General features: G+C 40.9%; 1 protein-coding gene across 1 annotated transcript in view; it reads left to right on the top strand.

Moving 5' to 3' along the window:
* Positions 1-8,232, top strand: part of tgfbr1b (transforming growth factor, beta receptor 1 b) — a 58,323-nt gene extending 50,091 nt beyond the window's left edge. Inside the window, exons 9-10 of the mRNA XM_034572584.1 lie at positions 378-1,411; positions 1,759-8,232. Of these exons, the coding sequence (XP_034428475.1) occupies positions 378-503 (126 nt within the window). The 3' untranslated portion in view covers positions 504-1,411; positions 1,759-8,232. The remainder of the gene's footprint in view (positions 1-377; positions 1,412-1,758) is intronic.
* Positions 8,233-14,268: the final 6,036 nt, after the last annotated feature.

The following is a 14,268-nucleotide window of genomic DNA, read 5'->3' on the forward strand; positions in this document are numbered from 1 at the left end:
AGTCTCAAACTGGAAATATAATTTTCTTCACACCAGTCCATTTACTCCCAGCCATTTACTTTCAAGAGCTTTCAACAGCATCTCAGTCTCCGTCAGTGGTTGGAGTTTACGTGGATGTTGTCATGGCGACGGCTCATTTTCACACTAACTTACATTATGACAGCTGTGGCACAGTTGGCAGCATTTTTATGTTTCTTAAAGAACTGTCCGACACGTTCGGTGTTTCTCTTCATCATCTCACTCTAAAGACCTTTCAGCATCATCACATCTGTCTCTATTTATACTACAGGAGATTAGTGCCTTTCCCAAGGCATCAGACTGCTCCAGAATGATGCTGTAATTATGTCACATTAACGTTTGTCCTCTCTATCCTCCAGGCCCTGCGGGTGATGGCAAAGATAATGAGGGAGTGTTGGTATGCCAACGGTGCCGCCCGACTCACCGCGCTCCGGATCAAGAAAACCCTGTCCCAGCTCAGCCAACAGGAGGGAATCAAGATGTAGACGCAACCACCAAACACGCATACACGCACACGTCTCTGACTGGCATTCATATCTTTAGCGTAACAGCATTATATTATCTTTAATATTATTCATCGATTCTTCCTCCACTTTTGTTTGAAGGGAAGTGAAGAATATTTTCCAGCTTGTGCTCTTATTTTTCAAAACCCATTTCATTCATTGATAACCTGATAGATCCTCAGGAACCATTCGTGTGTGTGTGTGCTGCACTGGGCTGACATACACACACGAATGGCTGGATCGATGGATGGATGGATGATGGACAGATCAGATGGTTGTTTCTGAAGCGGATAAAGGAGTCAAAGGAACCCTCAACTCATTCTCCTCCATGTTAATTCACTACATTCATCACAAGAAGTCTTTCACAGACCCCATAAAGGCAACTGGTGTCCCGCTCAACTCCCGCCTCCACCGCTCATTACACCCCCAGCCAATTAGAGCTCACACCTCCTCAGCTAAGCTCAAGCCCAGACAGGGAGCTGGACATCAGCCGGAGAGGCCTCTGAGCTGCCGGAGCTTCACTTTCATCTCCTCATATCTTCATTACCGTCTCCCAATTTGTACATTTGCATTTCACTCTTTACTTCGGACATTAAGCTACTCTTCAGTGGGGCTGCAAGTCACTCATTTACATCTTTGGATAATTATTAAATGATGAAATATTCAAAGATCCTGAGTGTAGAAAAACGCATGAACCTAAGACTCAGAGGCTGTTACATGCATACATACATTCTTGAATGGATGTAATAATATGCACAACTGATTTAACAAAAGAAAATCAGTGAATATCTATTTAATCAACACATTTCAATGCAAACAAATTCTATTTGTTTTTTAAATATAAGCAACCGAAAACCATATTGTGTAGTTCAACCACTGCTACATACTTAGTTTAAATTTGAATACCCCTGCATTAAAGCAGTGAACATTTTAACAATGGGAAACAACAATCTGAATAGACATAGTTTAATTAATTTTAATTTTAATTTTTAACTTTGTATGTAAATCTCAGTTTCAACTTCTGAACTTTAAAAAACAGCAGGGATGGCATCAACTGGGACTCTGTCTAATCAGGTTTAGTATTGATCAGTGTCAGATCTATATCAATAGTGAGTAACAGTTAAATATCAACAACCTTGTGTCTCTTCATAATAATGATGTCTTGAAATTTAAGCTAAGGAAACAACTTTGGAGAAACATTTAAGCTATTAAAACATTAAGCTATTAAAATATACAGATGTTGATCAGGATTCCTCTCACTGCAAATAGTGACTCGGCCATGGTCAATCAAGGTAAAGGATGATTCAGCAGTTTGTCATGTGAAGTTGTTTGCAGCCCTACTCTTGAGTCATGTTACAGTAGCACTTGGGACTGAAGCAAGGAAGGAATCATGGTACTGCGTGTGCGCTGCTCTGTGGGGTTCACACACACACACGTCGGCTTCTTCTAGTTGAGTTGTAAAAGCAGAATCTCTCATCTCTGCAAGAATTTTGCACCTGTTTTTTCTTCTGTTATTGTGTTTCCCCGTCTCCCATCATGTTGTCAGGGAGTCGGACAGGTCAGTTTAATTTATTGTATTTCTTTTTTATTTTCTTTTTGGTGGCAGGGGATCTTTTGCAAAACTTAACAGGACATGATGACCTCATTCATTTTTGGCGAACATGCTGCAACATATGCAATATACAGTAGATAAATGTGTCTATTTTCTATACTCTGCTAAACCACAAACACCAAGAACAACAACAACAACAATCAGCTGCCACCATGCCTTCCAAGCCAGCTGTTACCGGAAAGTGCCAGTGCTTTAAAAACCCAACTCCTCTCATGTCGGCTGCCGTGGAGTGTGTGTTCTCGAGTGTATGCAGCTCTTTGCGCATGTGTGTCAGAGGAGGCCCGCGGGAGCCCTGCCGAGCACTGCAAGCTCGTACTATGCACACCCAAGAATAGGGATGGAAAAGCAAGAAGGGACACGCTGCACGTCACAGCACCCACAGTCCAGCCGACACCCTGGTGCCATTTCGTCGAACCCACATCTCCCCCACCCCCTGACACCTGAACACCTCAGCAACAACTCATTTTACAGCTTCTCTTCTCAGCGGACTGAGTCTCGAAACTAAGCTCCAGCACCTCAAACTGTGTTAAGTTGGGAAAACCTCGCCACAAAAAGCTCACGGCGATTTTCAAAAAGAGACACAAAGACTTGTTAGCATTACTGTTGTCGCCCTATAAATGTAAACTCTTGGATTTCTGATTTTTGTTTTCACACGTGTTTGCGCCGCTGACCGCGCAGCAGCACGAATCAACCTTTTAAGTGGTTTCTTCTCTGTAGGATAATCCACAACAAAACAAAAAAATCAGTGAGGTACATTCATTTAAATATAGCAAACGGATAATTACTAAGCCATAGGTTTTCCAGGTGTATCTGTTTGTTTTTTTTGTTTTTTTTTTGTGGCAAGTTGTTTTTCTACTAGAATGTACATTTACGAAAAACAAAAGATGAAAAAAACTATGGACAATTATGTCATTTCAGCTTAGCAAGCCTTAAGGGACCAACGCAGAGGAGTCAGGATCTGCTCTTATTCTTTTCTCCTTGTTTTTGTTTTCTTCTCTCTTTTGAGATAAATACCAATCATAGGGATCAGTGATATATGATCATTGATCCCTATGATAAAGATAGTGTCATGATTCTATCTAAAGGATAAAAAATATATAATGTAGCATCTGATTTAATAGTTTGTTAGTTTGTTTTGTCCTGTTGCCAAAATTGCCATACATCTAAACCCATTCTCTTAATCTACAGATTTGCTTGTGTCTAAGTTCCATCTGAAGCATAATTCGTTACCATCATTACAGTTTAAATACAGAAAGTATTAAAAGGTCAAAAATGAATACACCCAGTACATGAGGTCTGCCATTCTCAAAGAAATCCCACAGTCCCTTGATTGTTCAGCAATAAGTGCACTTCTGAACCACTTGGGGGTTTACCTGTGTGGCAGTTTGGTCGGTGAGTTTGTCTTGTCTTCATTGTTTTTCTGACATTATGGATACATAACCTATTGATGTGCTGCTAATTAGTTGTCCACCTCGCTTTTCAAAGTCGAGGTGAGAGCTGCCGTTGGATGTAAATATCCTCAAATTGCCTAAATCTGCTCATTCTGTGCCATGCTGCTCGGACGCTCATTTGTTAGGCAGTCCTCTCAAAGATTTGCTGATGTGTGTCGACGCGGTGTTTGCAGCCGCGATTTCTGGAAGAGCGGAGAGTCCACCTCTCTCACTGCAGCAGCTCATTCCACTGATGAGCTCTCTCAAGATGCACATCAGTTCAATCAGCTGCTGTATGATGAAACGCTGCAGCCTACATTGACCATGTCTGAAAACCACCGTGCCAATCTTTCAATGGGGTTCACAGGAGCTTTTTCTCTCCACTTTGAGGCCCGAACAGTTAAAAATGCATCTAGAGACAGTTTTCCCGTGTCAAAGCCTAAGTTTAGACGATCCCACGCGAAAGCAAGGACATCTTTTTTTCAGAAAACAATCAAAAGTACATTTACTCTTTAAAACCCATATTAATGGCTTTTGTAGCAACTGATCATGTAATAACAAACATAATACTAGAATTTGTCTAAATTAAAAAATAGATTCATTAAAAATCTAAAATGATGGACAGTTCCAGCCTAAGTAGACTGAGTTCTTAAACCGGTTACTGCAATGGCTCTCAATCAAACACATACCTCCGCCAAGGACAGGAATGTGGTAGAAATATAACATAGAAAAGGAAGTGCTCTGATGACCTAAATGATTTGTCATGTTGTGCCTTTGGGCAACCATATGTTCCCAATAAATTTGCCCATCAGAAAATATTTAATATTAAATAATAATTTAAATTGATAATGAAGTCCCCCCGGGGCACCACCCTTCAAAGATAGGGAAAATATAGATGATTTACTTATCCAGTCTCATAAAATCTATGAATTTTGAACTTTTTGGGGAATTTGGAATTTAACTTAATTACCGTAGCCAAAATTACCACACCAAGTAGTTTGCAAAGTTGAAGGATTTGGAGTTCTTGGCAGTTTTGAAGTTGCCCAAATTCACAAAGCAATATTAATAAACAGACAGCATGTGTGTTGAAGCAACATTTGAACAACAACAGTGAGCTTTATCTGCTAATGAAGACTGTGGTAGAAGTGAAAAAGTTGGTTTTGAGTGGAGGTTTATATTGCTCATCATTTCTAAAGAAAAATAAAAATCTATCTGACTGAAATATACAAAAGCCGTTGTAAAAATTACGTCTTCAGTTGCTACAGGTTTTATTCAGTAGTTCCCTTGTTATCCTTGACAGAATTCGGTGAAAACCCCGTTTGACAAACAGCAGTGCAGGTGTGACAAAACCCCCTGTGTACCACTGCTCCGAGTCGCTGTGAATTCCTAAATATCTGGAAATGTTTAGCAGTGGCAGAAGGGACTTAGAAATCCTTGTAAATGCCTTGTGGAGTAGACAACAGAAGAAAGCTATCCTAATATTTGAAGAAAGCAAAGTGGATATTGCTGCTACATTAAATACAAAAAGGGTGACAAACTATGCTGAATTAAATGTTCAATGTGTAAACTAGTGGGTCAACTGGGCCTTGCCAGGCGAAACCAGGGCCAATGCTTCTTCTTTCTAATCCGTGCGGGTGGCAGGGTGAGGGATTGGTGGTGGTGCAGGAAACCCTAAATTTCAAATCTCTACCTTCCCTTTAAGAAAGCCCTGGCTTGTCCTACTGGGCCTCTGGGTGAGATTGAACCTGTACAGTATGCGTATTCCATTTCAATGTCATTCTCTGGGACGTTAGAAACAACAATAGCTCAACTCAACAGCACCTCTGGTATGCCTCTACTCGGACAACCTTCATTCTGTCTTAAAGTCACCAGCAGCCTTGTACTTTTTCTTTTTCAAAACCCAAGATGACTTAACTGTAAAAAGATGTTTGCAGCCAATTGTTGTTCCTCTTGTGGTCTTTATACAGCAGTTGTTCTCTCCTTGATTCTATCTTGCCTTTCTCTCTTGTCATTCCATGTTGTCTAACAGACAGATGTCTCATTGCTACAAGGGCCACACTTGATTGCAGTCACTTCTCTTGCCTCACAGCTCCACGATGGCTGAAGCAACTCGCGTCCATCCCTGCCAAATTTCACGTCCTTGTCCCTCTGAACTCGGAGTGTGCTTGAAACAAACCAGTTTATATGATGCAATGAATTGCACAGATTTCCAGACACTCTCTCCTTGTAAGGCATTCATGGTGTTGTCCTCAGTTCTACACAAGACGAGACAGAAGTCACCTGAAACCGTCTCACCTCCATGCTGCATATTCCTCAACTTGTTAGGTTTTGAAAGTTCAGAAACTTGTCAGACACAGCCAAGACCAGCATCCTGCTTTTTAGTAGTAAATCAATATAGCGTTAGCATTATGAGATTGGATTGTTAGGGGGGGAAAACAAGGTAAATACATAATTGATGCTGCAGAACCAGAGGTATTATCTTTTTAATTCCACACAGTTTTCTACTTTTTCTACACAATCCGGTGCCTACATTGACCACAATGCAACTCAACCAGGAACAGTTGGATCAGAAATTTGTGAGCGTCATGCTAATAGCAGCTAATCTAGCATTTAGCTTCAAGCAGGGATGAGGAGAGAGTAAGGAGGTCTGATAAGCTCAAATCTTTTTCAGGTTACTCGAAGAAGGGCTGCATCCAACACAATGTAGTTTGTAGGTTTCTGATCACATCAGTTTGACCAACATCATGAATGTCTTCCAGGAGAGACTTTTCTTAAGTGTGCTTCTTAATGTATATGTGAAAGCAGTGTTTACAGGCTGCATGAAATCGCTGGAAACTTGTGTAGACATGGCTGATCATTTTGTACAAGCTTGCTTCGAGCATGCATTGACCTTCGGGATCCCTTTTGTGTGGAAATCATTGGGGTTAAAACTGTAAAACATGCTTTCCCTCCATAATTTGTGGGTTATTTGGATTTGACCGTTTTGCTTGGTTATTTCAATATCTAAACCATTTAGAAAAATACAAAGAAAACCCACTGTACCTCCCCTTTGGGAATCTCACCCCGTCTTTGTGTAGCTCAGATTAAAGGGGGGGGTCACTGTACACTGCTGATATGCAGCGTCCATATAATTTCAAACCTCAGTTCCCCACAAGTGAAGGTCATGAGTGGGAGAAACGTCATGGCTGAGCCGTTTAGTGACTCAAACCCAGACAAATGTGCAGTCTTCTCACGCAACACTTCTTAACCGAGAAAGGTAGAACACAAGAGTTTTCTTCTGCTCTGTGAACCTGGATGGAGGGACCAAGACGGAGAGGTTAACATGAACTATGCCAGCAGCTCTACCGCTTCAAACCACGCACTGAGAAATTCCCACAGCTGTGAATGTATCAGACCTCTCAGAGTAAACAACCGATCTGAGCACAACCTGCATAGCTCAACCCAAAGGTCGTGGCAGCAACGTAGTGAGCATTGCAAATATCCGCCACACGCACGGGTCTGTTTCTACGTCTCTGCCTCTCGTTATGCAAAGTCTGGGCCAAACATGTTTGCCCACTCAGTCCCCCTGGATCACCAGGATGAATGACCTTACTATGCTCGTATGATCCACACACTGTGAAGAGGTCCGTGTTAGGGTCAAAAGATTGAACCGTTCACCTTTCGTGGTTTCCCTCTATCGTCTCGGCGGAAGTCTGAACACCTCAGTGCAGTGCTCGAAAGCCAGGGAAGTGTTATAGGTCGATGAGAAGAGGGGTTTGGGTCACTAAAGGGCTCAGGCTCTGCTCAGTTACAAAGTTTGCTTCTCCAGTTCGATGCTGCTGTGAGGCCTTTGTGGCAACAAGGGTGGCAGAAAGCTTTATCATGTTTTATTTGGTGCCTAAGTTTGACAAGACTTCTTTTTTACCTTTCACCTCGAATGACAAGACTGCATGTGATTGTGTCTGCATTGATGTCTGCATTATCTGCTTTATAGATATCATCCAAAAGCTGAGATCTTAAAAAAGCATAATTAACATATTAAAAAGGTCACTTAATTGAAAAGAAAATACCTCCTTTTAAAGACCAATGTGTTTTACCTCACTGTATATATATATTCTTGATTTGTTTACTCCAAGTTTGCAATTTATCTTTCTCTTTTGTTTCTATGAAATGCTTAAAAAAGTTGAAGAGAAAAATTTGTTTTTCTTTTCAATTGTACTTTTTTGTCAAATGGCATTGTATTGTGTTTGTGTTGTGCCCAAGCAGTATACTATTCCTCTTTTACCATGCTCTGTATATGACCTGTTGGTTGTGTTCTGCGTGAGCTGTACAGTCAAAGCGCTTTACAAATGTCCAAGCCCCCTTCTGAGCTCTGGTTAAAAAAAAAAAAATGCCTTGTTCAATATATTCTTTTGTTTAACGAAAAAAAAAAATTGAAAAAGAAGATTCAAAGTGGAGGTGGAGGAGGCTGGAAGTGAGGGGAAGGACTGTATACCCCTCGACAACGGTCAAACTCTCCTCGCTCCACAATCCTCTTGGATTTCTAAACATATTATAATCTTGACTTTTTTTATATAGTATGTACAGATGAATGAGAGATCAGCATAGGAACTAGAGGATTGACACTTATGTTAACTTCTAACATAGCTGGAGTAGAAAATGGTGTGAATAAAGAAACAAAGTTTCACTACAAGTTTTGTCCTCATTTATTGGTTCAGCAACAAACCTCATGATGAATCCCTCAGACCAGAAATCATGGAACTGGATCTCTGCATTATTGAGACTCTGATATTCAAACATGGTTTAACTAATCCAGACTGAAACGGTGTTAGCCATGTACCATAATCCAGATCATTCTTACCCTTAGTTTGTAAGCACCCTTCATACACAGGTAGATTCAAAGTGCTGTACGGACATTATACATGAAAAATCGAAAGGCACAGTTTGAGCAAAATAAAGGATTCAGAAGAGAAGTTTAAAAATAAAATCTGTACCAAAATTTTGAAATAAGGTGAAAGGGAGGAATAATAGAAATGAAATAGGCCAAACTGTCGGATGATAAAAATGAAAATGGAATGAAATACAATGATGGTTATGACCTTGTAAAACAGCTCAGTTGAAGGCACTTGTGAATGAAAAAAAGTTTTCAAACTGATTTTTATAATTGCAATGGATCAGGCGGTTGGTTCCAGCGCTGTACTGAATAGTGACTAAAAGCTGCTTCTCCATGTTTCGATTTGACCCTGGGCACCACTAGCAGACCAATCCCCAAGCCACTAACAACCATAGTCACTTAAGAGTCTCCAATGAACCTGACCCCAATCTGCATGTCTTTTGACATGTATTTTATTTGTATTTCCTAACATGATCCCATTATTACTTGAGTATGATTTGCTGGTGTTATGTATACGTCTCATCCAACTCTGCATCTCTTCTCAGCTTTTTGGCTCCTCTTTCAGCTCCTATAGTTTAGATTTTAGGAGCGTTCATCAACTACAGCAGGCAGCTTTGACTGCAAACTGAAAATATATATGGTTCAGCTGATTTATGTCCTTAGAATTTAAATTTCCATACCAAGCAATACAATAGAGTAAGAACAGATTAGTTACAAGACTTTTTATCTACATTAAATACAATTGTAGTCAAGGTGCAGAAGAAGTTAAAATGTTATTCTCGAATCCCTTCACATTTTCACCGACATGCAGAGTTATGGTTTTTAAACCCTACAATGCACGACATTTGAAACGGTGTAAACCACATACACGTTTAAGTCGTTTTCAAACATGACCTCGGGAGGAACCCTGGAGAATTGGGTCTGGACTTTCTGCAGACGTGTTGACAACAGCCACGTATTTCCCGGAGAATTCGGGGAAGGGGTGGAGCAGCAGGCAGAGGTTGGATGTACCGTCATCATTCTGCTGCAGAGATCATGGGATTTTGTTTACATCACATCCACACGGCGTCTGCTCTTATCACCACAAACTCTCTCCGTCTGTTTCTTCTACGAGAATGGCTCCGCTTTTTCAGGCAGCCATATTTGTATTCTTTATTTTAAATTTGTATAGTCACTTGTTAGAGGCGGCATCAAACATCAAACTGCGGAGGATCTCTGGAGTTCAGTGCATGTGTGAAAGCAGCTTTTGCAAGATACAGTATCTCATTTTTATTGAAAACAGGTAAATCCAGTGTATTGACCCCACTTCAGTGTCTTGTCACTCCCTGTGCAGCGTGCTGAGCAGCAGATGGGAGCGGTGAGAGTAATCAATACAAATCCCCCCCCATTGGGAATGTAGGGAACGGAGCCTGCTAGTGGGGGCTGATCAGAGAAACGTGCAGCCAAGGGAGCGACAGGAGTCCTCCGCCGCAGCAGATGAACACGTGTAAGGCGATCTGTCAGGGACGTGTTTTGATGAGGAGGATAAATCTCCCTGTGAAAGAGCACGACAGTTGTATGTGTGCCAGGCTCATTTCCCTCAGAGAACTTTCATATTAAAATTTTAAAAAGTTGAGCAGCAGACGGGAGCACGGGGAGTGATCAGTGAGTGAATCCACCTACGTGCTCATATCTCTGCAACCACAGTGGAGCAGTTGCCAAACATTCACCTGATGAGACATCCCAGCCTGGACTTGTTTGTTATGATAATGAGGCTTCGTAATTGGAACTTAATCCCAGTATTGATTCATTTGACTCTGACCAACCTGAGGCCGGTACCTCATTTGTAAGAGGAATCGACTGCAGGCTGCTCTGATGTTGACTGAGCCTGAGGAGCCTCATCCAGGCTCATTTTGATCCATCACCTCCACTGATTGTCCTGACGCGTGTGATTGAAGTGCAGCCAGAAGACAAGCTACCAAAGGATGGCGTGGAAGCGACACACGCACACATTACGACCGTCTTTTGAAAAGAGTACACTTAAACGGTTTCTAGTTTTATCCTCGTCTTTTCTCTTGCTCTATTTTTACTCGTTTATTTTTCACTCTCTCTGTTGCTATTCCTGTACATCTTTTTTTGTCTTTTTTTTCTCTCATCACCTAGAGTGCAACCGAAATGTACCTTATTGTTTTGTTAGGCATCAAACCCACTAATCTTACCTTATTTCTCTTTCATTCGACACTCCTGTACGTCCTCTGCTTCCACACGACCTCGACATTGTGCAGTCTTACCGTTGACTAGTTGCCGCCCATCAGGGGTCACATTCATTTAAAATCAACGTTATCAAATGATTATCGACCGACTAATTCCACAGACACCTGTCCGTCTGCCGGCTCCACCAATCTTTGAGGCACCAGGAGCACGAAAAAAGCCGGGACAATTTGCCAATCCTGGCAGCTGCCCTCGGCTCGCCAGACGTGCCTCTCGTGTCTTTACTCCTCAACATGTAATCTAGTTAGCTGGTTTTGAGTTTGTAATGTTTGAGGCATTTGTGAACTTCACACTAATCTACCCTGCGACTGGACCAGGTTATTAGTGTTAGAAACTGATCCAATAGTTTTCCATGATAGGTTTGTTGTACGTGTGTATTACTCACACTTGCTTCTCGGGTGCTGTCCCCTTTGTGTTTTGGTTTTATAATAGTTAGATAGTTTATTTCTGTTTCCATTTCTGGTCACTGTTTTGTCTTTGTAGTTTGCCTCACCTTTTTATTCTTGTATTCCTAGTCCCAACTTTTTGTTCAATAAATAATTTATTAAAACTACTTACATCTGCTTTTTATGTTCCCTTCCCCCTCCGAGCTAATGGTTGTAACAATAAATCACACACGTGAAAAGCAATGAGGAAACATTGACTATCAATATCTTCATTGCAGATAAACCAGCGAGGATGAACACATAGTTGTCTAACTGCACTGTACTGATCAGGGAATGGAGCTGTGGTATCTAGGTCCCGCCAAAACCACACACTTGACCAATCACTAGTCAGTCTCTGCTGTCAATCATGACGTCAAATAACGAATTACATCCAAACTTATCAGAAACATGAACATAAACATCAGTGTGATAACAACTACCTGAAATGACAGAAACTTTCTGTGGAAAAAAATGTATTTGAAGTGTACTTACATTTGTGGTTTGGTCTATATGCCCTCTGCTAACATGGAGGAGGCGGTGTTTATGAAATACTGCAGCCAGCCACCAGAGGGTGATCTTAATGTTTGGATTTCCCGTCTGGGTGGTGTCGTGTTTTAAGTCTTTATTTTACAGTCTGTGTTTTTCAGTATAAAATGTGTCTTTAAATCTTGTACTTTCATTCCTAATGGGCAACATTCCAGGCCTCCAGCTTAATAATACTCATTCATTTAACACTCCCTGGTGTTTAAGAATTTTTATACTCCATAAATTCTCAAATAAATCAACAATTAAAAGCTGGTATTCAAACAATGACTAATGGTGTGTGTAAGGTGGTGGCAGAAATCTAAAACAGGCATCTGAAATCCTTGACTAACAAGATAACAAATGGAAAACCTGATACCTCGATGGAGTGAGGACTTGTGTTTTTATATCTAGGGTGAACTGACATGTAAAGGCAAATGACCCTGTGTTTTCAACCCTGCACTGGTAAAAGAGAAAGTACTCGTTACTCTTACAGAGTGACTATCAAATGACACAAATGCAACATATTCCCTTGTGAGTGTTTCACATCAAAACTATTCACACCAGCAGAGTGTGAATCCGTGACAGGTCCAACACTGATCAAAAGGTTTTATAATAGATTTGCATCAGCACATTCTTCAGGGAAAAGAAGGGATTCAACATCATCCTGTGATTAGGATCTGATCCTCCCCACTTGACAAAAGGTTTAGGTTTAGGGTAAATTCCATTTTACAATGTAGAGGAAGTAAAGGAGAGCTGCTCTGCCTAATGCAGGGTGTCACTGGGGTAGTTGAAGACGTGGTTCTTTATCCCAGAAGAACCACATCTTTATCCCAGAAGGCAGAATTTGATCCTAGGGTTCTACTGACCCACAGCAGCTTCTGGAAGTCTGACCATAAGGTAAGATGTTCTGCAGCCTAAGCTACTATTATGTACAGTGATTTGTTGATGCATTTTCTCTCAACTACCTTCTGTTGTCGCTGCATAATTTTCACCTTCTGATTGAAAGTTGTCATGGCAGCAACCACACCACTTTGACAAAATTTATTTATGTGTGAATTAATCACATGAAATGGCCCCAGTGTGTATGGAGCAGTACATATACACTCTCATGAGAAACACTTTGACTCACTGGCCCCTTCATGTCTGAATGTGTTGCACTCTCCAATGGTGTGCACCTGGGTTCCATCCTAGGTCCTTTACAGTTTGTTACATCAGCCAAGGAATGAGGGTTTGTTTTCTCCCGTACTGTTTGTATTTTTTAGTTTTGTTTTTTTGGGGGGATTATGCAAAAACTACAGCATGGATATACATGGAACTTGGTGGAAGGATGGAGCCAAGAGAGAACCCGTTAAAGGTAGGCGTGAGAAAAATGCGTCAGATCCAGGATTTTCTTTTACTTGATTTAACATTGCATTTCAAAAGAATTTAGATTTTCACAAATTTCCCAGAGAATATTTCATGGATCTTGATAAAAGAAAAACTGGCATTTTGAGGGAACACATTAAATTGTGGCTCATATAAAAATGTCCATTTGGAATCAAGGATGAACTAATTAAAATGTGAGGACAAAAAGATCACTGTGTCCTCTCATAGCTAGCAGGTAGAAAATAACTCTTTGCAGAACTAAGGGGCGACATTAGACACAGTGTTTGATGAGAAGGTGTATTTTTATCTCTCAAGCCTTCAGACGTGTATTAATCTGCTGCTGGAAATATGCACTGTTTCCTCAGAGCCGGGTTTGAAAAACAATACAGAAGCATCTGTTTCAGAAAGTTCCGGAGCCTTTTTTCAAAAATAAAACCTTACATTTTTGAGTTGTTTTTAAAGATTTACATCTTTGAGTAGGAAGCGCTGGGCTGAGAGCCACAGACAGAGCGAGTAGTGAGAGACAGACTGGCAGGTGGACACAGTCAGCAGCTGCAGCCGGAGGGTTGGCTGACATGAGGAAAGTACATGGAATGTAAATACGCTGTGTGGAATCAAGTCTCTCCATGGACCAGTCAACAGATCATTCATATTTATGACCATAATTGAACATTCAGTAGAACTCAGGGTGGTATTTCAGTGCAGTAATAAACGATTCCCAGTGTCTTTGATTCTTCTGACTGACAGGATTCCTTTAAAGTTAATGAAAAATATAGTTTATAATATATATATACATTTTTTTTTTTTTACAGGTGAAAATTCTGATTAAGGGGTAAAAGAAAAGAAAGTTAATTTCAAGGAGAAGATGTGATGCTATTACTGCATTATCCTCTTTACTTACTTCAAATCAAATAAGTTGATGCTCTAAACTCAAAACCTCCGACTTTTTATATTCACAGAATCAATGCTGCTACTTACATTTTTGTCTTATTTCAGTAGTTATTGTCTTATCTGTACTAAATCTTAAAGCCGCCGGGCAGCGGGATTGGAGTGCATCAGCAGATCTGCTCCTCCTCTGCCTCTCCATTTACAGCTTAAAACGCTTGTCTTCCCTCCTCTCCTCGCTGTGTCACAGTCGAGGCTCGGAGCAAGCAGCGGGAACGAGAGGTCAACAGCAAAATGGGGAAATCGATGCAGTGAATCATTAAGCGGGCTGTGGCTGCAGCACCCCCGCACACTGCAGTGCTGTGGTGCCATGTGCAATCTC

This window comes from Hippoglossus hippoglossus, chromosome 20, assembly GCF_009819705.1.
Source record: "Hippoglossus hippoglossus isolate fHipHip1 chromosome 20, fHipHip1.pri, whole genome shotgun sequence".
Lineage (NCBI taxonomy): Eukaryota > Metazoa > Chordata > Actinopteri > Pleuronectiformes > Pleuronectidae > Hippoglossus > Hippoglossus hippoglossus.